Below are 22945 nucleotides of genomic sequence, written 5' to 3' on the forward strand. Positions count from 1 at the left end.
TGCATGCAGATGTGCTATTGGGTGTGTGTGTGTATATGTTCCTAGAGAGGTGCAGTTGTGAGCGTTTTTTCTTTGTTAGTGAAAATGAGCATAACTTGCAGATGAGACTGTTTATATGCACTCGTGTTTGCAGGTGCGTGGGCATGGGCAAGTGGTTTTTGGTGCATGTGTGTTTGCTGATGTACACTTCAGGTGCATATGGCGAGGTATTTGTCTACAAGCTGGTACATAAGCAGTGTTTATCCTCAGGTGAGTACACATCTGCAGATCTATTCATACCTAGAGGTTGGCAGATCTATTCATGCCTAGAGGTGTGCAGAGGGTCTGCAAGTGTTATGAGTGCATGGTAGCTGAAGGGCTATGTGTGTTTCTGCACCAGTGTGCGCATGTGAGTTTGCATGTGTACACGTGTCTGGAGATGTTCCTTCACAGATGTTGGGGTGAGTAAGCCAATGCCAATGTATCTGCTGGTGTGTGCAACTAGTCTAGAATTCTTCCTTTCCAGTGAACTCCCTGAGAAGCTGCGCAGCTATCGGCAGAGCTGCGGCCTGTTTAGGGGGAGGTGGTTTTTTCTCTCTCTCCCCTTTCACAACCCCTGACAAACAGATTATTTTTCTTAAAAGGTCTCTCAGGCTCCTCCCACACAGCCAAAATAAACTCATCCCATTTCACACAGAAAACACTTGTTGCCTTTCAGCTTCATCTCTTCAGAACCCTGTAAAACAGCTGAAGAGGAAACGTGAGAACTGCCAGTCTGACGTTTCCACTTCAACTTTTTTTTTTTTTTTTTTTTTTTAAACCCAGGAACCCCTAAACTTAAATAGACAAACCTGCAGACCCCCAACCAGAGGTGATTGTGGGGGAGCACACAGGATCACACCCCCCCGCCACCCTCCCTGATTTCTGCCTTCCATTGGCTGTGCTCCCTGCAGTGCTGATGTAGCAGGGCAGAGGAGTGGTGTCTCCTTGTCTAGCTGCTACCTGCTCATGGAGTCAATGGCTGTGAGGCAACTCCTTCTGGGAGATCTCTCTTCTGCAGTGATGCTGCAATTTTGGGTTGCGCCTCCCCTCCCCCAATCCAGACCAGCTCAGTGGCCCGCTGAGGTGAGTCATGGGGGTGGAGGTGGCCTCCATCCTGGAGCCCCATCACGTGAGGTTGAAGCTTGACCCCGAGCCCTGACACCCAAGGCTGAAGCTTGGTCCTTTGGTGGACCCCCTGAAACCTGGTTGTAGACCCTGGTTGAGAACCAGTGCACTAGAGCCACCTCCACACCACACTTCCCCAAAATACCTGCTGAGTTCTTTTTATCTTAGCTACATATTTCCCCCCCCCCCATCCCTGTCTTCAAAACCTGTCAAGCCCTCAAATACTTAACGCCTCAGAAACTGAGGCTTCAGGGAACATGTTGAAATGATGCCTTGAACCTGTGTATGCAGCTGGGATTGGGGAGACAGGCTTGGATCCTCACATGAAGATTAGTCTAAAGGCATTTTATTTATTTATTTATTTTTCCCCATTGCAGTGAGGTTTCGAATTGTCACTTTGAACAGCAATTTCATCCCACTGAATGACAAGGTGAGAAATGTGGCAGGGGAAGAGGAGAGAGGGAGATAGAAGGTAGCTGTGGGGAGAGCCTATCTTTGCTTCTGCCCTGGGGGCAGAGGGCTTTATACCTCAGGAGTACCAATCTGGGATCTCTCAACAGCTGCAAGAGTTTGAATTTTCAGAAGGGATCTGGGATTTCTCCTTTGGTTAAACTCCCTTCCTGTTGTAACCCAGCCCTGGCCCAGATCCAAACCAGAATCAGGTGGCTTCTGAGAGCTGCCAGCACTTAGCTGCCTACTGCAACCTGGCCACCTCATTCCCCTGAGGTATGGGGAGCTGCTTCAGGAAATCGAACTGTAACAAATATGGTGGTGTCCTGTAATATCCTGGATAAACCTTATGGAATTAAGTTAAACCTTACTGAATTTAAGTTTAATATCTGGGGGGGGGTCTATTGTATTAAATGACTGGTTTATGTATCCCTATGAGCCCTGGATTGTATGTATTTCCATGGGAAGGGTAAATACAGCCCCTCCAGGAGCTGGGAACAGTGGGGGGTGCTTAGGCAAATTCATTCAGGCTGTCACCCCTCCAGAGAAGCGCCACCACTTACAGAGGCTCACATGTGCTAGCTCAAGCTGGATTATGCAGAGACCAGCAGACAATGAAAGGATTGGGGATAGTTTAAACTCAGGCTATTTGACTCAGGGCCTTCTTTCTGCTCCAGCACATGGACAGGATCTCCTGCCCAAGGGGGGGCCCCCTATCCTTAGGGAAGGGTTGGAAGGACTTTGGCCTATCATGGCCCCCGTAAGGCTGGATTCTTGTGCTGAGCAAAGGGTGTTAGGAACTTGAAGCTACAGGGAAACCCTGGAGTGGGGTTTTGAAGGACTGGTCTCCAACAAGGGCTCTGGCAGGAGTTGGGGGTGAACTCTGCTTAGTTTATTAACATGCAGGTAGGTTCTTTTGTTTTCTCTGTAATACTTTCAGTATAAAATGTGCTTGCTTAGAAAAAGCTGTGCAGTAGATTAACTGTGGTAATTACACTCTAAAGAGAAGGTAAAACAGGCCTGATTAGGCAGTCTCTTTGCTGGGGATATCACAGTGTAGGCAGGGAACTGTTCAGCCTGGAAACAACCTGCTCAGGAGCAAGAGAGAAAAGTGTGTATCTCTCTCCCCAAGAGTGGTGACAGCCGGGGAGCCAGAAGCCTAGAATGGGGTGTTCTTGCTGGACCATAGAGAGGGAACAGGGGAAGCTGCTCTGAGCTGTGACACAACCACCTTTCCTGAAGCTGCCTAGGAAATTGTTTAAGAGCTATTAGCATAAAACTAAAACAGGGAAAAGCAGCCAGCCAAGCTCAGGAAAGCGCACAAGGCTCCTCCAATGCTGCCAAATGGGACTCTTCCTCCTGCAACCTCCCCTGGGGGCTGTGGGAGGTGTTGAGGCAACTTTGGAAGTTTTGAAAAGGGGGTGGGGATCACTAGCTGCATACTTTCAAGCCTTGTAAGGAACAAGAGAGGTTGATCTGAGCTCACATTGCTGGGAGGCACAGGCACTGACTTTCTAATGTGCCAGCACCCCACACTGCTCCAGGCTTCTTTCCACCCCCGCTCTGTTCCACCCTTCCTCCGAGCATGCCCCGCCCTTGCTCCTTCCCTCCCCCCCCAGCGCCTTGTGCATGGCGCTGAACAGCTGATCACTGGCACATGGGAGGTGCTGGGGGGGAGGGGGAGGCGCTGATTGTTGGGATGGAGCTGATCGGAGAGGCTGCTGGTGGGTGCTAAGCACCTACTGTTTCCCCTCCCCCCCCCCCCCCCCATGGGTGCTCCAGCCCCGGAGCACGCACGTAGTTGGTGCCTATGCTTGGAGGGTCCTGTTGTTAATGTAACAAAACATATGCCATATGTTGCACACTGTGGTCACTCAGAACTTCATGGCAACAGCAGGGCTAGAACTCAGATGCTCCTGCTGTGAATGCCCAGGCCCTGAGCACAATCTGATGGCGTTAAGAGTAGGGACAGATTTGGCCTCAGCTCTCAGGGGGGAGGAGATCCCAGCCCGTGCAGCAGTTCTGTTCCCCGCAATAGTGCAGCGATCACTAATGGGAATTCTGTCTGGTTTTCTCTTTCAGTACCTGCTGGTGGAGCTGAAGGTCAGTGGCCCCCATATGCATACTGAGATGCCTCTGTTCTCCATTCATTTCCCTTCACACACAAATGAGAGATCAAGACTGTGACTCACTCAGGTCTCCTGCACCCACGCCTGGAGGGTAGCTGGCCCTGTTCCTGCAGCTCTCAGCTGTGAGACGCGTGCATTGGAACTATGGTCTCCTGTGCAACAGTACACTGTAGTAACCTGCAGGGTGTGCCAGACTGGACCCCCTCACTATTCCCATCTTCCCACCAGCACCAACCGAGACTAGAAACAGGGTCTCCCTCACAGCAGCAGAGATTGCTAATCTCTAGGGAAATGGAGCCTGGGGGATCCTGGCTTCTCCAGCAGCTCCTGCTGCCCAGGGGGAATTCCCAGACTGGGGCTGACAATCCAGCCTCACTCTCCCACCCTGCAGTGCAGAGCACTGATCTGCTGGGGTCGCCTAGCCCCGCCTCCATAGCTTCCTCAGTTCCTGCCAGCCCATAGAGAGCCGGAGACCAGGACAGGGAATCAAACTCCGGTCACGCACAGTAAAGAACAGTGCGAACTGTAGGGCGCCCAGTGTCAGCAGCAATTCTAGCCCCTGCCAGCTCCAGGAGAGTGAGACCAGGTCAGGGAATGGGAGCCAGGTCTCCCACCTAGCAGTGCAGGGCACTACCCCTAAGGCACAGAGTTCAGCCTGTGCAGTGCTCACAGCCTGTACTGGCCCCTGGAGAGCAAGAGACCAGGCCTGGAGCCCTGGTCTCCTGCCTGGTCATGCAGCGCACCACCAACCTTCAGAGGTGCTGGACCCAGCCTCTGTAGCACTCCCAGCCCCTGTCTTCCCAAGTAAAACAGGGAGTAAAACAGGGAGGATGGGCTGCATTTTAATTCTGTGTCTGTCCGTGGCATCAGGATCCTGAGAATAACCGGATTGGCCAGTGGCTTAATGTGAAACCAGCGCGAGGCATTGTGCAGTTGTCCTTCCAGCTGGCAGCCGAACCGCCCCTGGGAACGTACACCATCAACGTGGACAGTGGGAAGGCCTACAGCATCTTCAGCGTGGAGGAGTACGGTATGGAGGGGAGAGCAGCAGGAGCACTCCACTCTCTGACAGTCCCAGGGGAATCCCAGCCTGAGGAAGCCCTCTCCCTATCCAACCCTGACACAGACTCTGCAAGCGAACGCTTGCCTTAGAGAGGACACCCCCCCCCCCCTTCCTTCTCTCCAGGGGAATACTGTCTCTGGGAGTGCTGCACCCCCACAACACGCAGACACACACTGCTCCCTGAGCTGGGTGACAGTCAGCCAACCTGTTCCTTTCTTAACTTCTTGCATCCTATTTCTCCCTCTCCAGTGCTGCCCAAATTCAAAGTGGTTGTGGCTGAGCCCACTCGGATCTTCACATCGGATACGTCTTTTCCACTGAAAGTTTGTGGCAAGTACGTTTCACGGGGCTCTTGGGATGGGAGCGCACAGTTAACGTGCCAATGTATCTGCTCATCTAGCTCAGTGGGTGGCAGGGATTAGCTGTGTGTCTCTGAGAGGGTCTGCGTTGTAATAAGGATCTTCAGGGAAAAGGTGAATGCATTTACAGTGGCTCTCAACTCTTCTTCCACGTGGAAGTCTGTCCATTCTGCAGCTTCCTCGAAACACCATTTAGTTAGTTATCAGAGTAGCAGCCGTGTTAGTCTGTATTTGCGAAAAGAACAGGAGTACTTGTGGCACGAAAGCTTATGCTCAAATAAATTTGTTAGTTTCTAAGGTGCCACAAGTACGCCTGTTCTTTTAGTTAGTTATTTAAATCATGGAGTGTCCTCCCCAGTTAAAGTGCAATAGGAAGGTGTGAGTGTGAGGGGAAAAAGTGGAGTATATCAGCAGAGCTGTGTGGGGGCCCCAGCACTGGAATAGCAGGCACATACACCATAGTGCAAAGGAAGAAGGCAGGAGTGGACTAAGGACACCAGTGGCAGATAGTTTCTTTTTTTATTTTTCTTGTTTCCCTTCTCTGCCAGGTACACCTACGGAAAGCCTGTCCAGGGTACAGTCCAAGTCTCTTTGTGTCAGACAGCATATACCTGGTACATAGACAGGACGGAGTCAGAGCCCACGGACATCTGCCAGAATGTCACAGGACAGGTGAGGAGGGAAATGGCCTAATGGAGATGTAGGAGCATCTAGGGAAAGAGGGAACAGCAGGGCAAAAGGATGAGCTAGAGAGGGAGAAATTCTAACCAGGAGCAGTGGGCACTTCTGGAAGGACCCAGCTGCACAGTACCCCTCGCACCACCCTGGAGCATTTGGCTTAGTTCTGCTGACTCGGGGACAGCAGTGCCTCCTGCTGACTCAGACACTCCTCCACTCCCTGCAGCATTTGCATGTCTCCCCTCCACACTCTGACAGAGCCTGCCACTGCTTCACTTCTGAGCTCTGACACGATCACAGGGTGGCTGTTCCTTTCCTCTTGTTCCTGGAGTATGTTGTCAGCAAGTGTCCTCAATTCTCATTGCCTGTTTTCCAGACTGATAAGACCGGTTGTTTCTCAGCCTCCGTGGACTTGGCATTCTTCAGCCTTGTCAGCCCTAGGTACAGCCACAATATAAACATGGTAGCCACTTTGGTGGAAGCTGGAACAGGTAAACCCTAGCATCTGCAAAGCTGTGTGTGTGCGTGCGCGTGTGTGAGAGAGGGTGTCTATTGCTTCTCTCTTCCTTTATAATAAAGTTCTTGGGGAGGGGGGGAGGGTGGAAGAAGGAAATGTTGACTGAGAGTGATCTCTGAAATGGACTGATGACCCCCCAACACTTAATGTTTTTGTGGTGCGTGTGGGCACATGCTTAGCCTGCCCCACTGTCTTCTATAGCTTGGGCCATTTCCCACTAAGTATACACTATTGGGATGGTGGACTAGTCCACTGGCCACTGATGGACCCTGAAATTGTCTTTTGTAATAAATGGGTTGGTCACTGGCAGGCAGGAGACTGTTCTACCAATCAGAGTGGAGTCTTTAGCCATGGTGCTCATTCACAGGTTATCAACATGGGGATTGCAAAGAGGTCTGGGGGGAAGGGGGGTCATGGCCTTCCTCCCTTGCTTTATGGCTAGATGGGAGGGGTGGTCCCAAAACTTTTCTGTTGTAACCTGGTGTGGCAGAGTATGGCAAACCACTGTGTGTTCATTGGCTCACTAAAAAGAAGAACAGGAGGACTTGTGGCACCTTAGAGACTAACAAATTTATTAGAGCATAAGCTTTCGTGGACTACAGCCCACTTCTTCGGATGCATTGGCTCACTGTGCATCTTGTCTTTCTCCCATAGGCGTGGAGGCAAACGCTACCCATGTTGTGTTTATGTCTGAGCAAGCTGGGTCAATGAGCTTTGAGGATTCGGACAGTTACTACCACCCGGGGTACCCCTACAGCGGGAAGGTAAAATCTATATGGGGTGGAGCTTCTGAGTGGTCATCCAGGGCAGCCAAAGTACGGTGCTTTACATAGTGCCTCTAGCAGGTGACAAAAACATAGGATCCTGTAGCATCGTCTCCTAGAAATTCCCATTTTTAATTTTTCCCTAGAGGTTACCTCTGTCTGTTCCTCAGCCCTGCCCTCCTCTTTAGAAGGAGCCAGCCTGCTCTGAGCTTTCTCAGCCCCACTGAGTGTCTCTCCTAGAGATTCCCTATTCCGGTCAGTCTCTCCTCAAGAGTAGGTTTTGCTGGTTGAATGTGTGCATGATTCTCTCCCTGCAGATCAAAGCCCTGGACCGAGAAGGCTCCATACTGAAGAAGCAGCCTATTTTCTTGGTTATTAATGCTGGGAACACGCAGTCCCACCAAAATCTCACCACCGATAGCACAGGGGTAGCTACTTTCATTTTGGACACAGCTACCTGGAATAGAAGTGAGGTCTCTCTGGAGGTGAGTCAAATTAGGTACAGTGCATTTCAGTGCTGCATCCAGGAGCTGACCAAGACATTGAGCACTGGCAAGGCTCCACACAATTCCCTTTTGGGTAGGCCCTAGAAAGTCTCTTCTCTGTATCTCTCAGGCCCTTGATCTGAGGGTAATTCTCATCACTAGGGCTGTTGCCATATAATACAGAGTTTCTCTGAGGTAGGTGTGAGTCCCTTAACTCTGTACATTGTGCCATCCTAAAATCTGCTGTTTCAAATGGAGGAGACTTTGTTCCCTTCCCCTCCTGTGGCCATGGTGTGGAGTGCTGCTGGTGCAGAATGGCTCCCTCCTTCCCATTTCAATAGTGGGTGAGTTGACTCCAAGGTGTAAAAAAGCCCAGTTTTTCAAAGATTCCCGTCTGGTCATCTAACATCCAGCCCAAGGACCTGCTCTAATCATCATCAAAGATTCTGCTGAATTTTCATCAGATAAGAGCTACCTCTGTGCACAGAAAACTGGCCTTGTTAGCCCTCTACCCACATCTACAGATAAACAAATGCCAGCAGTGTGGCTAAATGGCTCCTGTTGAATCCAGTTGTCTGTTGATAGACATCCATGTTTTTAGACATCCAATAAGTTATTCTGCTCCCTGTTAAATTTTCTTATTGGCGTATCTTAGACACTTAACAGATGTGTAAGTGGATTCATGGAGAATAGGGGACTTTCCAAACCAGATCAGTGCTGTGATCCACCATCTATTCCAGTATCTTGTTTGTGATCGTGGCTAAAATCAGATACTTTAGTGGAAGCAAGAAATCCAGTAACGGACAGCTATGCACTAACTGTCCATAGGGGAGGTTTCTTCCTAATTTCAGGCAGTTAATGATTGGCTTCAGGCTATAAGCCACTTTATAAATTACATACATTTGTTATAGATACAGATATCATTACACAATATATAATTGTTAATACATGCCATTTTAGATGCTTAAGGTCCATTTTCATGTCTAACACAATCGTGTCTTTTGGAATCCAGTCCACTTGCTGTAAAGCACTGTGGGATTGTAACAGATCCATGAATGCCCAAGAACAGAACGAAGGCCCTTCTCACCACAGAGGCCCTTCTGCTCTAAAGCACTGGCCTCTAGTGCTCAAATTGGAGGAAAATCTGTTTAGATGTACCAGTATAACATCTTCTGAATCACACTTGAGCTGTACTGATTCCATCCAGCAGAGGGCAGTGTGTGTGTATGTGTGTGTGTGTGTGTGTGTGTGTGTGTGTGTGTGTGTATATATTTATATATATATATATAATATATACACACACACACACACACACACACACACACACACACACACACACACACATATACATACATGCTGGCCAGAACATTTACAGTGCTCTGGAGAAATGCAGTCATAATTATTACCTTTATTTCTCTTCCAGGGAAGGTTCAGGCTTCTGGATCTGGTGTATGAGCCTACAAGGATCCATCAGTACTACCTGAATGCTTTCCTCCACCTGAAGCCATACTACAGCACCACCAAGAGCTACCTCAAAATCCAGCAGCTGCGGGGAGTGCTGCCCTGCGGCCAGAAGCAGGTGGTCCAGGTGGATTACAGCATTGACCGAATGGACCTGGGAGACAAAGCTAGAGAAATCCTCTTCTCCTTCTATGTGAGTGCCCGGGCAGGCCAGGGGCTGGGGGACAGAGATATTGTGGGAGGTGCCAAGTGGGGATCTCAGGAACAGGGGTAAGAGATGCCATGGTGCTGAGAGCACCATGGCTGTAGCTCTCAGCAGCTGTGGCTTAACCCTTGAAGCACTGAAGAGGAGCATACTTTTTCTTCAACTCCTCTTCCCCTGTTCCACCCTGCCCTATCACAGCTCCTCCAGACAGCCCAGCCCCTCCTAGCTGGTGATCCCTCCCTCTCTCTGTGACAGGACAGCGAACCCCCTTCTACCTTATTTGCAATTCCCCAGCAAGTGCCCCAACCCAGTTCTTTCCTGCTGGTTTACTCCTCTTTGCCTGATCCCCACCAAATCTTGCTCTGACCCTTACAAACATCTGCTCCTGATGGACCCACCTTCCTTCCTTCTGGAAGTCCTCCCAATCTCCCCAGATAAGCAGTTGCTACCCAATATGCTTCTTGAAGTGCTGGATTCCCTTTCCTGAATCTGGACATGCCCTCCCATATGAACCCCCTTTCCCAATCCCCTAGGACACTTACTTCCCCATGATCTGCCTTTCCCTCCTGTTCATTCCTGAACCAGCACGCCCAGTGCCGCTCACCTCCCCACTGCTAGAAACCATCCCCAGTCTCCCTCTCCCTACAAAATGTGCAGTCCCCACAGAACAGGCTTCTTCTCTCTGGTCACTGGACATGCAAGTCCCTTCCCTGCTGCCAAAACCCTCCCACAACCTGCCTCCCCTCTCCCAGGGCTAGTGTCCCCCATGTGACTTCACCCATCCCATGGTTGGTGGTAATCTTTGATCTTTGGTGTTTGGGATTTGGGGGGACATGAGAGGAGATGGGAGAAGGTACCTGACCACCTTCTAAGATCTCTCTCTCCTTCTCCTTCCCTAGGTGGTGGGGAAGCGGAAGCTCATCGAGGATGGTCAGAAACGTGTCGATATCAAGAAGAGTGGTGGTAGGTCCACAGCTACCTCTCCCAAAATGGGGGAGCAAAACCCCTCCAATGCTGGGCTCTAGTGACAATTCAGAGCCCAGAAGGAGGCACTGAGGGAGGCAGCATGGAATGGACTGAAAGGGGGGTGGGGGGCTGAGGGAGGGGCTGAGATGGGCAGGATCTATTAAAGCTACTGACAGAATCTCCCCTCTTCCTCTCTCCTCCCAGGGCTAATGGGCTCTTTCTCCATCCCTCTCACCTTCACCTCCCACTTTGCTCCCGACCCCTCCTTGGTGGTTTATGCCATGTTCCCTGATGGGGGAGTTGTTGCTGACAAAGTCCAGTTCACAGTCTCCATGTGCTTCAAGAACCAGGTGAGGCTCTGGCCTGAGGAGGCTGGGGTTGGCACAGGTGCAGGAAGAGGGGAAGTGGGTAGCGCAGAGATGAGAACATTTCAGTGCGTGGCATGTGCACCAATAGAAAATGCAGCTGAGGCACTGGGGGAGCCACGACTAAACCCTTATCTTTCCCCTTGAACAGAGGAATCATTTTTCTCTAATTCATCCCTTTTCTTGCCCTTCCTTTTTCCTGCCTCTTCGCTCCCATGTTTCTGGCTCTGCCCCTCTTGGGATCCATCTGTCCAGGTCAACCTGGAGTTCTCACAGCAGCAGGACCTGCCAGGGGCAACTGTGAATCTCCAGCTGAGGGCGGCTCCCAACTCGCTGTGTGCCATCCGAGCTGTGGACCAGAGCGTCCTGCTCCTGAGGCCAGAGAGGGAGCTCTCCAACAGCAGTGTGAGTGGCTCACTGCGATGGACTGAGGGATGGGGCAGAATGATGGAGAAATGGTGGAAGCTGGGGCTCTGGGGTGAATGGGGGCATCTGTGTGGGGGAAGGGGTTGGAGGTAGGAGCTAGGGTGAGGGATGAATGGTAGGTGTCTGTGTCTCTGTCCTTGCTATCAGCCCTTTGTTTGTTTCCTTGGGCCCATGTGTGGTTCTGCAGGTGTATGGGATGCTCGATTTCTCAAATGGAGGTTACCCCTATCAAGTTGATGAGTACGATGACTGCTATATATCAAGGCCATTTCCAATGCCTGTCATCGACCCTGTGCCAGTGGACCGCAGCAAACGTTCCATCATACCAAGTCCTTGGTTTGACCAAGGGGCTGACTTCTTTAGCTTCCTAAAGGTGGGTGCCTTTATACTCTTCAACAGCCTCTCCTTAGTGTGAGGAGAAGATGCATGGCCTCCATTCTGAGAGTCTGGGCTCATAGATCTGTCTATCTATCAACCAACCAACTAGGAAGTGCAGGTCTGCTCTGAATGTTGTCTGTATTAAAACTTCACCCTGTTGTTCCATCTCTGTGACTTCAAAACAGTTTTACTCTATGTAGAAATAAAAGCAGAGTCAGGCTGGTTCTTTCCTTCTCATGCATCATCAGCAGTAATAAAGATCTGCAGGCCATATTATGTCCTAGGTGTATGGGGCAAATAATCCCTGGTGTATTGCTGTTGAAGTTAGTGGAGTGACACTTAGGGTTGTGTTTGAATCTAAAAGTCTCTGAGTAAAAGCAGGTGGGATCGATATGTGGTGAGTTTTGAGTCATCCAGTTGCAAAACGATGAGTGTGTGTAGTTTTTGTTTTGTTTTTTGTTCTGTTTTTTTGTTTTTTTTTAAGCAGAAGAAATGCTGTTGCTGATTATGGAATTTTTCACTCTCACTGAACTCAGAGAGATTTTTCAAGAGTTCAGTTTCAACAGCTCTTGTTTAATCACCAGATTTATACCTGGGTGGAATAGGATTGTTGCCTCACGAGTTCCACAATAAACAATGGCTGTGCTAGAGTAAGGCACTACTGTGTCTTGATCAGCCAAACTGGTTAATAGAAATTCTGCTGCTGTTGACCTAGGCAAGGGCAAGCGAGATGACCAAGGAGCTCATGAAATCAGTGTGCCTGCCAAGGTGTCCTAGCTTATTGTAGACCAGTGCAGAGAGAGACAAGGGAGGCAGGCGAGATGGGGATCAGAGAAAGCAGAGGGGACCATGTGATGCAGTCGAATAGTTATACTGATACACAGGCAGAGAGACACTAAGCAAACTTTAAACTTCCTTTTTCATATTTTGTTTCTTTCATCTCTGGTTTAACACAGGAAATGGGACTGAAAATTTTATCAAATGGCAAAATAAAGAGACCCCAGGATTGTCGTTCCTATCCCATCTGGTACTACAAGAAAAATATTCTAATGGGTAAGGAGTTCCTTACCTTTTTATTTGATTGTCCTGGTCTATTACATTTCCTTTCTGCTCTCTTAATCCATGTAATTACTGTCTGGGAATAAAGGGTTAATCTCCATCTGAGTTCCTCCCCTGCCCCCTACTGGACTCTATTGTCCCAGTGCCAGTCTTTTCTGTGAGTAAGCAGCCACATATCAGGTATTGTCTGACTGACTTCCAGAGGCACCCATGCCACCCGCTATTATGGAAGATTCAGGACGTGTCCCTGTGGTGGAATCTCAGCCTCCATCAGTGGTGGAATCCAGTGAGTCCCAAGTCCGTGAGTTTTTCCCTGAGACCTGGATCTGGGAGCTGTATCCCATTGAGTAAGTGATGTTTAATCCCAGGGAGGGTGGGGAGAAATGCAAGGCTTTGTGCAGGCAGTGTTTAGCGGTGCTTCTCTGAACCAGACCTCACAGGCCTTTGAGACTGGGCTGGTTTAATGTTCTAGAGAACAAATCTGCTGGGTTTTAGGAAGGGCTGTGGGATCTAGGGGTTAGAAGAAGGGATATGTGGGTTCTTTTCTTGGTTCTGGTACTGACTCACTGGGTGACCTTGGGTGAGTCACTTCCCCTCCCCGTGCATCAGTTTCTGCATTTGTAAGGTGGGATAACAACCTACCCTGCCTCCCAGGGGGTGTTGGGAGGATTAATGCCTAGAAAGCTCTATAAGATACTGGGATGGGAGATACTGGAGATAATCATAGTATCATTTATTTATTGTCAATTTTTCCTGTCCATTGGGGATCTCCCTTCCCCCCCATATCATGATCTGATTTCTCTGCAGAAGTTCAGGTAAGAAGCAGGTCCCAGTCACTCTCCCTGACACCATCACGGAATGGAAAGCCAGCATGTTCTGTACCTCAGAGAGCAGCGGCTTCGGGATCTCCCCTACGGTGGGGCTGACGGCCTTCAAACCTTTCTTCGTGGACCTGACCTTGCCCTACTCTGTGATCCGTGGAGAATCGTTTACACTGACTGCCACTGTCTTCAACTACCTGAAACAGTGCATAAGGGTGAGGAAGCACTCACACTCTGGTTAGCCTCTTCTGGGTTAGGCTTTACCTGTGTGCCTGTAAATCCTTCCCCCCTGCCCACAATGGATCCGGAATCAGTATCAAGAGAGCCACATGGATTTTTACCCTTACACATTCCCCAGGGAACGGGAGCTAATCCCATGAGATCCAGAGCAAGTTTTACCTCCATTACCGATACCAGGAAGCCAGGATGGTGCTTGGGTACGTTGATGGGATTGGATTGCTATGTGTGTGGGAAGCTTGCTCTGCTGATCCAGTACTTTTCACCTGTTGCTAAAATTCCCTATAAAAGAAACTAAATAAGCTCAAGTGTCACCCATTTTCTCCCTTGCCTCCTCTGCCTGATCTTCCACTCGTGTCCCTGACTGCTCACCCCTTCCCTGGTCTCTTGTGCAGATCCAGATTACGCTGGTCAAGTCAGAGAAGTACCAGGTAAAATCATGTAAGGGCTGTGAATACACCAGCTGTCTGTGTGCTGATGAAGCCAGGACCTATTACTGGAACGTGACAGCCACCAAACTGGGTAAGGAGAGCAGAGACGAAGGGAAGAGAACACAGGAATTGCTGTACCAGCTCAGACCATTGCTCCAAATAATCAGATTCCCACCTTGTTGTTGTAGCTAGACCAGGCATCTAACTAATTCAGTATTCTCCTGTCATACTGGATGAGACCACTGTCCCACCTCTAGAACTCCATTGCTATCCCTGATATTTCAGAATATGATGGTCCCATACCCCTGTTCTCATAGTGCACAGGGCTGTTTGTGCAAAGCTGTCCCTGGAGTGGAGAAATACAGATCACTTCGAAGCCTTAGGTGTGACAGCATATTCCTCTTACATCATTGTCTTGGCTTGCACAGAACTACAGATGTCATCAGTTTTCTGTGCACTGAACAGTTTTGCCTGGATGGGCAGGTTTGAAATGGAAGCTCTGAAGAGCTTGTTTTTTTGTTTTGTTTTTCATTGCCAGGTGAGGTGAACTTCACCATCACCACAGTGGCACTGCCCAGCAGAGAGCTCTGTGGCGGTAGGAAAGTGACGGTGCCAAATAAGGGCCGCAGTGACACCTTGATCAAGCCTCTCCTCGTCCGGGTGAGCCTGCCGATCCAGAGAACAGTTGGGGGAAACAAGATATCACACTGTTATCACTAGTGCTCTTGCCAGCAGTTCTATCATTCTGCTGTCCTGAATTTCATAGACTCCTAGAATTCAGACCTTGTCTACACTAGAACTTTGAATAATCCACACCACTGAGTGACATAGTCTACTGACCTAAGTGCCAGCATAGACAGCGCTATATCAGTGGGAGAGTAGCTCTCTCCGAAGCAGCTACTGCCTCTCATGGAAGGTGGAGTAATTAAGCTGACGGGAGAGCTCTCCACTGTAGTACATCTAGTATAGATACAGCCTCAGAGTTGGAGAAAGCTCTACTAAGTCACCATTTCCATTCCCCTGGGCCCAGTGCAGGATGGCTTCCTACAGTCTGTTCTCCAGGGTTTTGCCCAGTCTAGTTTTAAATGTCTTGAGCAAGGGATGTTCCACCCCATCCCTTGGGGAGACCCTTCCATATCTCACTAGATCTCTCCCTGTTAGGAAATGTTTCCTCAGCATCCAGCCAGAAATGTGCATCTTGTGCTCAATGTTGTTCTATATTCTTTCTTGTCCTCTCATCCCCAGTTCCTCTTCTTCTGTGTTGGAGTTTATATCTCTCCTAATCATCGACAGGTGGCTATCCATCCTGAACTGAGTTATATAGATCCAGTTAATTTAATCTTCCCTCTTAATCTATCTAGAGCCCCTTAATCGTTTGTAGCCCTCTTCTGAATTCCCTCCAGTTGATTGGCCTCTTTCTGGTTCTGAGGTGTCTAGTCCAAGAACTGAACCCATTATTCCAAGTCCGAGCCCTGTACCAAGGGACAGTTCCCTTCTTGCTCCAAAATGTGACCACTGTGGTCCCAAAGTGCCCAGAGTTGACTTAAGGAGTCCAGGAGTGGCCTCTGCCCCTCTCTCTTCACCCTTGTATCACTTCTTGCTCTGTGACTGGATGCCCCTGAGCATGCAGCTCAAAGTCATGAGGTTGCATGTATCTGAAGACTGGACATGGGTGGGTGGGTTTTTGTTTTTGTTTTTTTTAAATTATGTCTTTAATCAGTTTCTTTGTTTCTATTGCCAGCCAGAGGGCGTCCTGATGGAGAAGTCTCACAGTTCCCTGCTCTGCCCAGAAGGTATGGGTTGCATTGGACCATGGGACAGGATCACAGTGGCCACATTCCCTTGGGTTTGGGGAGAGAGTGTCATCTATGCATAGACATATGGGCTGGGCTGGCATTAGGAAGTGCGGGGCCCATTTCAAACATTTTCGGTGGGGCCCCGGCAGGGATGACTTTATTTAAAAAAAACGTAAAAAAAAAAACCCCTTTCATTTCTTCCATGTATTATAAATAACAATTATATATTCCGTACATTGCTGGCTGGAGGCAGGGCAAGGGCAGGGTAGGGGCTGACTGGAGGTAGGGCAGGGGGGTGCGGGGCTGGCTGGAGATGGGCTGGCCACAGGCAGGGAGTGCGGGGCCGGAGGCAGGGCAGGGGGTGCAGCAGGGGCTGGCTGCGGGCAGAGCGGAGGGTGCAGGGGGTGCGGGGCTGGCTGGAGACAGGGGCTGGCTGTGGGCAGGGCAGGCGGGGCAGGGTGCGGGGATGGTGCAGGCAGGGGAGGCAGCAGGGGCTGGCTGCAGGCAGGGCAGGGGCTCCCCTGCTTCTACCGCCCCGGCTCTTTAAATAGCTGCCGGAGCCCTGGGGAAGCGGCGGGGCTCCAGCGGCTATTTAAAGGGCCGGGGCGGTAGAAGCAAAGGGAGCCCCGGACTTTTTAAATAGCCCCGCAGCCCTACCCCAGGGCTCCAGAAGTGGGGCTCTGGTGGCAATTTAAAGGGCCTGGGGCTCCTGCCCCTGCTGGGAGCCCCAGGCCCTTTAAATTGCCCCCTCGGGAAGCCGGGTCGTCCCAGTACAGCGTACTGGCGGCGGCAAGGGCACGGGGCCTGATTCACGGGAATCGGCTGAATCGGCCTAAAGCCAGCCCTGCATATGGGGAGGGAGAGCACTGGCTGGACAGCACTTACCAGGACGTTAGGTCTTTGTCTTGCTGAACCCTGTGATTCCAGCAGGGAATAGAAAGGTGGGATTTTTCCCATTGGAATATATACATGAGGACCTGTACTTCCTGAATGTGTGTCTACCCCCTGCATTCGGTGCCTCCTGCAGTGGATTCTGGTGCAAAGACCCTGAAAGGAGGTGGAAAAAAACAGAACTGTCCTTGTCCTCATTCTTCTTGGAAGGGACACTTGAAAGTCAGTACATGACCCATCAGGACTTGCTCTCCTCCCTCTCTCCCTGCTGCTGCTGGAGATATTGGTCCATATGCCAGGAGCTCTCAGTGTCTTAGAGATCCATTACTGCTGAGAGTGGCTTATTGTGTTTCTAGCTGTGGGGTCTCATACTCCGTCTCCTGTGTTGGCTCACTCCTTTCTGTTATAATTATCAGGGAATTCTGCCTCTGACTCGGTCTCCCTGCAGCTCCCTGAGGACGTGGTGCTGGATTCAGCCAGGGCCCAAGTGTCTGTGCTGGGTAAGGAATCTGTCTGGAGAGTGATTTAGTATAGAGCAGGGTGGGGAGCCTGTATGAGGGTGTGAGCAGACTGGACGTGTTTTGGTGGCTGCATGGGTTGGTGTATGTGGGGGAGCAGGGGGCTAAAATGCTGATGAAGGGCAAATGCTGCAGCAGGAGTGTGTGGAGGAATGAGGGCTTGTATATGGGTAGATATGTACAATTTGTGGATTTGGATCGGTGAGGGAGAATGTATGGATGGGAGGGTTCATAAGTGGCTGCTAGAGGGATGGGTGTAAGCAGTGGGAAGGGACGTACAGGGTGAGTGGGTGCAGAAGGAAGTATGGAGTAGGAGGATGCAGACAGGGTGGTGCAGGAGAGGTGTGAGCGGTTGGGTGGCTGCAAGTGTGGGATTGGGGAGGTGTCAGGCAGGCGGTGTTATGAGTTGAGTAATGGTATGATGTGTGGAGCAGCCTGATATGGCAGGGGGAACTATATTTAATCAGACATAGATGCACAGTTCAGGAGGATCACCTTTGTCCATGTCTGTTTGTTTATCCAGGTGACATCATGGGTTCGGCACTACAGAACCTGGACCGGCTGGTGCAGATGCCCAGTGGCTGCGGGGAGCAGAACATGGTGCTGTTCGCCCCCATCATCTATGTGCTGCAGTATCTGGAGAAGACGGGGCAGCTGAGTGAGGAGTTGAAGACGAGAGCTGTGGGTTTCCTACAGACAGGTCAGTTAGTTTTCTTTCTCCTCTCCCTAATCCATGGTATCCATCTCATCCTCCGTGCTCAGTAGATGTGCCCAAACGGTGGGCGGATGGATTGGGGCAGGGGAGTTACTGTGAACTCCCTGGCTCTCCCCTGGTTCTGAGTGAGCCAGTTCCATGGCTGGTCAGTTTTTCTGTGGCGGGGCAGGCCTGGGTGACTTTTGACTCAGACATGTCTCCAGTCGTCTTTCTCTCCTGCTCAGGGTACCAGAGGCAACTTCAATACAAACATAGAGATGGTTCCTACAGCGCCTTTGGAGAGAGCGATGGAGAAGGCAACACATGGTGAATACCTGGCCTTTCTGAATAGTACAGTCATGAATTGCCTCCCCCAATGCTGGTACTATCTTTGTCAACACCCAGCACCCCCTCTGTAGCCTTCACTCTGTCAGTATCCCACCACACACGCACACCCACCCGCCCTGGCACTGACTCTCTCCCTTCTCTCACTGACTTTTTCTCCTCCTCTCCCCCAGGCTGACAGCATTTGTGACCAAATGCTTCATACAAGCCAAGCGGCACATCTTTATAGATGACCAGAACATTGAGGATGCTCTGAAGTGGATAGCAGGGAACCAGCAGGCCAATGGCTGCTATGCCAATGTGGGGAAACTCTTCCACACAGCAATGAAGGTAATAGCCAGCAAGGCCTGGCCCTCCTTCAGTAATCCCTCTTAGTGGGGCTGTCATTAACTCTGAGGGAGTGGCCCAGTGACACTAACCCGGACCCTGATGGAAGGCCAATGGTCCTACCCTTGACTCTAATGTAGGGCCGACTGGCATGACTCCTCTCTTGTTCTCATCTCTTCAGAGTTAGGTTGCAGTGATATGGCTGTTGTGTCCAGATCATCCCCCCCCCCCCCCCCCCTCTTAGTGCTAGGGGTGTGATCCTAAATAACCAGAAGCCCCTCTCCACATCTGTTCCCACCTTCTCTAAGTCCACTTCCTCAACACCATCTCCCCCATCTAGGGCTCTCCAATCAACTCCCCTTCCTCCAGCACATCAATGCTCTCTCACAGATGGAGGAGAATGTTGTTCCACCTTGCCCTCTGGTAACCTCACATTAGCTGTGTGACATACCAAGGGTACAAGCCAGACTAATGAGTAATGGTGTGACCCCAGCCCTGTAACCTGGGGTGCCCTTTACAGTGCCTTGCTGCCAAGGGGGCTGGAACAATTTGTATAGTGGGGGGGGGGGGGGGGGGGAAGAGGTGCTGAGAGCCATTGAACCAAACTGTAAACCCTGTAACCGATGGAAACCACTTCACGCCAGGGGGTGCTTCTGCACCCCTAGTTCCAGCTCCTATGCTTGCTGCTGTAGCCTCCTGCCTGGACTGCTCAGTGTGTGTGTGTGTGTGTGTGTGTGTGTGTGTGTGTGTGTGTGTGTGTGTGTGTGTGTGTGTGTGTGTGTGTGTGTGCGCTCTTCAGCCACACCTTGGCTCTTACCAGACTAGGTTATATTTCAGGGTGACCCCAGCTCACCCCTAGTCCTAGATTTCCCCCCAGAAGTGTATGTCCTGTACTGCCCAGCCCTCTTCTGGATAATACAAGTTTATATAAAGTCCGTTTATTTCTTTAATAGAAATAATAGCACACACCACCTGCCACCCCAAATGGTGTTTCCCAAGCCCTTCAATTTAAACACACTGGATTAGACAAAACAATAAACCAAGTTGATTAATTACCTAGAGACAGAGTTTAAGTGCGTTACAAGTAACTAGGCACAAGTCAGGAATGGGTTATAGGAAATTAAAGATGAAACACAACTGGTGCCGAATGTAACAAATTACGATACATTCAAAGCAAAGTTTTCTCACCAGTCTCTGACCAAACTTCTGAGGTCAGGATCCCTCCTCCCAGAAACCAACAAATGCTTTGCTTTGTTGCTTCAGGTGCCGTGAATGCAATGGGCAGGAAGGGGTGGTGGTGTCTTGGGGTGTTTGCCCCTCCTTCATATCATTTAAATCTGCCTTTTGAAAAACATTGCCAGCTGGGTACCAGGAGATAGCATGGAATAGCTTCCCCCATAGACTGCTTTTTTGTCACCTGTTTGAGCTTCCTTTCTCCCCTTCCTGCTTGATTCAATTTGCATTTAAACAGTAAACAAAGCCGATCACACATTCCTTTGTTTAGGACAGACCTATTTCTCTCTCCCCCCCACCCCCAATTTCAGCTTCAGTAGGGCTGTGGTTTGGCACATGGGTTAATAATGTCATACAGGGAAATCTTAACTTCACATACAATGTTGCCATATGTATTTTACCAGGACAATAATGAGCAGGAATTATGAGTTTTCAAATGGTATCTCACAAGGCATTCATTGTACAAAGATATAACAATAGTGTGTGGGGTGTGGTCATGGGAACCTTCTATCACAAGGTGCCACATAGCAGCTACCATTTGGGAGGTTCATTCCCCACCAACCTCTTTCTCTCACTGTGATCTGCAGGGTGGGATAAATGACAACATCTCTCTGGCTGCTTACATCACTGCTGCACTCCTGGAGGCAGGAAAGCCACTTGCTGTGAGTATAGTGCTGCCTATGCACGCCCTCGCTCACTCCTCACCTCTTGTCTTATTTCTAATGCTTCCATGGGCCCAGCTGTTTCTCTGTCATGCACAGTGGATAGTTATGGCCACAACATACACTATCTTTATGACCATGTCAGGATTTGGTCACTGTGGAGTCGTCTCCATTTTTCTCTGCTCCATCTCCTATGTTAGGTGAACTCCATATTTCTTCCTGTTCCAGGACCCAATGGTGAAGAACAGTTTGCAGTGCCTCAGAAATGCTTCCTCCAATGCCACTGATATCTACACCCAGGCATTGCTGGCGTATGTCTACTCGCTGGCTGGAGACACTGTGACAAGGCAATTACTGCTCACCAAGCTGGACCAGCAGGCCATCAAGTCAGGTACCATGGGGCAAGAAGCTGCCTGACTCTAAGCACTAGGACTCCCATGACTAGAACACAAATTCCACCAACACTTAGGGCCAGGATGCTTTCCACAGAACCAAGACAATTATTGGTGGAAAAGCCCTGTTAGCTTAGGCAAGATTGGTCCTTGCAGCACATGTTCTAACATTTTGTCCAGTCAGTGGGGCTTCTGCCCCTTCCCTTGAGAGTCTGATGCACCATTTTCTTTCTACATTACAATACATTTTTTCTTTCTTATTTTCATTCCATCCTCCTCAGTCATATCCCCTTGCACCACCCTAAGTAATTTCTCTCCTCCTTAGTGCACTGTAACTGTTATCAAGTCCCTGCATCCCCTTCATCATTTCTTAGCTAAGTGATACAGACTTAAGCTTACATTTTCAAAAGTGGCCTCTAAGTTTCAGGTGTCTCAAGTCAGGCATCAAAATGCTGAGACTCCCAAAATCAGTGGCTGCTCTTGAAAATGTAGGTCTTGGCTCTTTCCTCACAAATCCCTCCCTCCAGCCTCCTGATAATCTCTGTTGCTTGTTTGTCAATATATTTATCCTATAAATTTGGTACCCAAAGCAGTAATAGTCTCGATTCAATCCCCCTGTGGAGGGAGATTATCACTTTTCTGCTCCGGGATGTGAATGTGCTACCCAAAACCATACTGGCTTTTTTGTTTTTTGTTAAGCCCTGTCACTCTGCAAACTTGTATCTAATTTGCTGTCCATTGTCCCTGCCAGACTGGTTCTGTCCCCAGAGAGTATCTGTGTTTGGGATGATTTCCCCTCATTGATTTGTTCCAGTTTAGTCTCGTGTTTAAATTCTGCTCGTTCTCATCCATCAACTGGCTTTACTGATGTTGCATCATGATGTGACCTGTTTGCATCACACTGGCTGCTGGAAAGCATGGATGATCCCTCTCTTCTGACCTTGGCAGTGATGTGATCTGGCATCTCTATCATGAATACCACTTAATCACTCAGTACACTGACACAATAGCATTCCTGTGAGGAGGATTTCCCCACCCAGATTTAGGGTAGAGACTTTTTTCAATGTCCCACATGAGGGATGTAACCATGAAATTCAACCTGGCTTGCAGTCCTGGACCCAACCAAGTCCCGTTCTTGTTTCTCCTCCCTCAGGAGGGCAGATACATTGGAGCAGGAAACCAGCCCAGCCTCCCACTGAGTACAGCTGGTCCCAGCCCAAGTCTGTGGATGTGGAGTTGACGGCCTATGTGTTACTGGCTCTGCTCGCTACGGAAAAAGTGTCGAAGGAAGAGATTGCTTCTGCCACTGGCATTGTGGCATGGCTGGCCAGGCAGCAGAATGCCTATGGGGGCTTTGCCTCTACCCAGGTAACAAACCAGCTTCTCTCCGAGCCAGACACCATGTCTAGTCAGGGAGAGCAACAGGCTGGGATGTCCGCTGGGGGCTGAATCTCTGTGCTAGATTCTTACTATGCTCAGGTTTCAGAGTAGTAGCCGTGTTAGTCTGTATCCACAAAAAGAACAGGAGTACTTGTGGCACCTTAGAGACTAACACATTTATTACTCCTGTTCTTTTTACTATGCTCAGAGGCTGTCTGTGAGAATCCAGCTTCTGGTTCCCTGAGGAACAGATCCCGCTGCACTGTGGGGCTGGGAGCTTGAATCCCACTGTTAATGTCCTGGGGAAAGGATCCCATTGTTCTTGAGCTCTAATGGAGGGGCATGGGGAATCCCTGTGCTAGCATCCTGAGGAGTGGATCTGCACTCAGTGACATGACTGCTTTTCCGTTCCCAGGACACTGTAGTTGCCCTCCAAGCTCTTGCTAGATATGGAGCAGTGACATTCATCAAATCTGGAAATGTCTCTGTGACAGTGAAATCGGGAAAGAACTTCCAGCAGTCCTTCCACGTGGAGGCCACCAACCGACTGGTGCTGCAGCAGCAGCCTCTCCCTGACATTCCTGGAAACTACACCATACAAGCAGCTGGCACAGGCTGTGTGTATGTGCAGGTGAGTGGTGGCTCTCTTGTGAGAGAGGCCAGGAGGATGTCATGGAAGGGGGCACTGCCTGGCTCAGGGTTATGAGGGAATGGGATATACAGACTTTCACTTCCGATGCATTGGTTCTAATGGAGCCTCAGGTCGG

General features: G+C 49.9%; 1 protein-coding gene across 6 annotated transcripts in view; it reads left to right on the forward strand.

The window, feature by feature from the left end:
* Positions 1-22945, forward strand: part of LOC101943388 (alpha-2-macroglobulin-like protein 1) — an 85304-nt gene that overhangs the window by 55529 nt on the left and 6830 nt on the right. For 5 of the 6 annotated variants that reach the window (XM_008173622.4, XM_042845538.2, XM_065584569.1 and 2 more), the window contains 27 exons: positions 1524-1576; positions 3679-3699; positions 4596-4755; positions 5038-5122; positions 5696-5819; positions 6202-6316; positions 6997-7106; positions 7424-7591; positions 9015-9245; positions 10157-10220; positions 10428-10573; positions 10844-10993; positions 11202-11387; positions 12349-12445; positions 12654-12798; positions 13259-13487; positions 13905-14031; positions 14479-14600; positions 15682-15733; positions 17044-17127; positions 17669-17845; positions 18085-18166; positions 18358-18514; positions 20332-20406; positions 20635-20797; positions 21952-22166; positions 22594-22809. In XM_008173622.4, coding sequence (XP_008171844.2) covers positions 1524-1576; positions 3679-3699; positions 4596-4755; positions 5038-5122; positions 5696-5819; positions 6202-6316; positions 6997-7106; positions 7424-7591; positions 9015-9245; positions 10157-10220; positions 10428-10573; positions 10844-10993; positions 11202-11387; positions 12349-12445; positions 12654-12798; positions 13259-13487; positions 13905-14031; positions 14479-14600; positions 15682-15733; positions 17044-17127; positions 17669-17845; positions 18085-18166; positions 18358-18514; positions 20332-20406; positions 20635-20797; positions 21952-22166; positions 22594-22809 — 3554 coding nt within the window. Of the gene's footprint in view, positions 1-1523; positions 1577-2267; positions 2503-3678; positions 3700-4595; positions 4756-5037; positions 5123-5695; positions 5820-6201; positions 6317-6996; positions 7107-7423; positions 7592-9014; positions 9246-10156; positions 10221-10427; positions 10574-10843; positions 10994-11201; positions 11388-12348; positions 12446-12653; positions 12799-13258; positions 13488-13904; positions 14032-14478; positions 14601-15681; positions 15734-17043; positions 17128-17668; positions 17846-18084; positions 18167-18357; positions 18515-20331; positions 20407-20634; positions 20798-21951; positions 22167-22593; positions 22810-22945 lie in introns of those variants that run through there. The other variant, XM_065584585.1, reaches the window with a different exon arrangement.

Source organism: Chrysemys picta, chromosome 1, assembly GCF_011386835.1.
Source record: "Chrysemys picta bellii isolate R12L10 chromosome 1, ASM1138683v2, whole genome shotgun sequence".
Classification (NCBI taxonomy): domain Eukaryota; kingdom Metazoa; phylum Chordata; order Testudines; family Emydidae; genus Chrysemys; species Chrysemys picta.